Below are 2,114 nucleotides of genomic sequence, written 5' to 3'. Positions count from 1 at the left end.
GGCCCCACACCCGCGGGTCCCCCAAAAACGGGGCGCGGGCTGAGCCCCCCGGGGCTACCGGGGGAGCCGCGGTTTTGGGCCGCGATTCATTTTTTCGCAGCTTTTCAATGGGGGGTGAATGACTCATGGAATCCTTTCTCCGTTTCTTTCAATGTTTTTTTGGGTCTCTTTGTTCCTGTTTTGCTGATTAAATGATGGGAATAAGGAAAGGCTCGGCGTGATGGAGGCGGCTCCTGCGCCGCGGCACATCGGTTGTAGGAGTCTCAGGCATTTTTCCTGGCCGTGCTAGAGGACACAATGAGATTTATTTTAAATATGTCTCATGCAAGGTGCTTATTTGCCCAGCGTGTGTACGCGGCACAGCTCACTCCCGGTGTGCTCCAGAAAGCCCTACCATCTTCCTCTGCCATGATTAATAAGATTTTTAAATCCATCTCCATTCTCAGAGGGGAAAAACCTGCAGGTACAAAGGGCAGAGCCGAGCTGATGCTCCTTCTTACGCTGAGCACAAAGAAATCGAGCCCAAAAGGTTGGACTTGGCTTTGTGGCAGTGAGCTCAGGGATGCCAGTGTGAGCTTTGCTGGGAGAGGGGCAGCCTTGCCAGCATCCCCATCCCCGAGAACCCCAGCAAAGGGGGAAACTGAGGCAGCACCAGAACCTCCAGGAGGCCTGAGACACCCATGGTGGACGATCTCTTCTCCACCACCCCCAGCACCGGTGGCCCGGTGTCACGCGCTGTTTGCTCCTTCTCCAGGGTGCTGCTGCCCGCGGGGACGCGCTGCCCGCCCTCCTGGCCGTGCCCTGGGCCATGTCGTCCTCCGACGAGGAGACCCTCAGCGAGCGCTCCTGCCGGAGCGAGCGATCGTGCCGGAGCGAGCGCTCCTACCGCAGCGAGCGCTCGGGCAGCCTCTCGCCCTGCCCCCCCGGGGACACCCTGCCCTGGAATTTACCCCTCCACGAGCAGAGGAAGAGGAAGAGTCAGGATTCGGTGCTGGACCCGGCCGAGAGGGCTGTCGTCAGGGTCGCAGGTAAGGCAGCGCCTTGGTGGTTCCCCCCGAGGGTTCCCGGGGCTCCCCCCGCAGTGACTGAGATGATCTTGGGGTCACCTCTGTGCCCCGCTGCTCCTCGGGGAGCTTGGGGATGGATGGGGAGAGGAGGGGAGGGATGGATGTGGCTCTGGTGGCCGAGGAGCAGGGTGGTGGTTTGTCTCTGCCGTGGCTTTGTCCTCTCCAGGCTGGCCCCGGGCCGTTCATCCCATCAGCACTGGGGTTAAGGGATGACTGGACACCTCCGACTGCGGCTTGGGTGACATTTAAATGCTTGATTAAGGACCGGACGGCTCCTTGGTGGAACAATGCCCTCGGCTGAACTCCGGGGAGGAATTTGCCTGGGGAGGTTTGGGATTCCCGCCCGGCTGATGGAGCCGGGGCTGCTCCTTTGTGGTGCCCATCAGCAGATCCATCGCGGTGGTCACTGGGACACGCTGGTGTCCCCGTGCGGAGGGGACAGTGCCCCGTGTGTCCCTTTGCCTGCTGTGCTGCTGAGCCGGTCACAGCTCCGGGGAAGGAGCGGGGCTGGGAGGCAGAAACAAAGGCAGGGCCGGACCCACCTTGGCCGATGGCTCCTGGGGGCGGTGGGGACCCCGCTCCAGGATGGCTGGGGCGGGAGGATGGGGGAATCTGCTCGGGATGGTGGCTCCAGGCACCAGAGCTGGGGTTTGATGCTTCACTGGGGCCAAACGGCCATCGAGGGCTTTGATCTGTGTCTGCCGGGCTCTGTCCGCATCTCCCGGCGCGCCTTTGATCCGCCCCTGCCGGAGCAAACGGGGATTTGGGAATCAGGGCCGTGCTGAGGGACCCCTGCTGAGCCCTGGCCAGGCTGTCCCTGGCTGTTGCTCCAGGAGAAACCCGGGGTTGGGTTGGAATCTCTCTGGTGGGAGTGGGCACAGGGGTGCCAAAGCCCTGAGGTGCCCGCTCTGCCCAGGCAGCCCCCAGTCAGTGACCAAAGCAGCCTGTGGGGACACAGACTGGGAGCACTGGGGAGCAGGGACACACCTGGCACAGGGACAGGTGCCACCAGCTCAGGGCTGGCTGTGGGGGGCTGCTCCCTCCCTC

At 62.8% G+C, this 2,114-nt stretch overlaps 1 protein-coding gene across 1 annotated transcript in view; it reads left to right on the top strand.

The window, feature by feature from the left end:
- Positions 1 to 735: 735 nt before the first annotated feature.
- Positions 736 to 2,114, top strand: part of MACF1 (microtubule actin crosslinking factor 1) — a 137,932-nt gene continuing 136,553 nt past the window's right edge. Inside the window, exon 1 of the mRNA XM_031062038.1 lies at positions 736 to 1,028. Coding sequence (XP_030917898.1) covers positions 809 to 1,028 — 220 coding nt within the window. The 5' untranslated portion in view covers positions 736 to 808. The remainder of the gene's footprint in view (positions 1,029 to 2,114) is intronic.

The sequence above is a fragment of the Geospiza fortis genome, unplaced genomic scaffold (genome assembly GCF_000277835.1).
Source record: "Geospiza fortis unplaced genomic scaffold, GeoFor_1.0 scaffold432, whole genome shotgun sequence".
In the NCBI taxonomy this organism is placed as follows: Eukaryota; Metazoa; Chordata; class Aves; order Passeriformes; family Thraupidae; genus Geospiza; species Geospiza fortis.
Note: the sequence above shows the minus strand (reverse complement) of the source record. Positions and strands in the feature narration are given on the sequence as shown.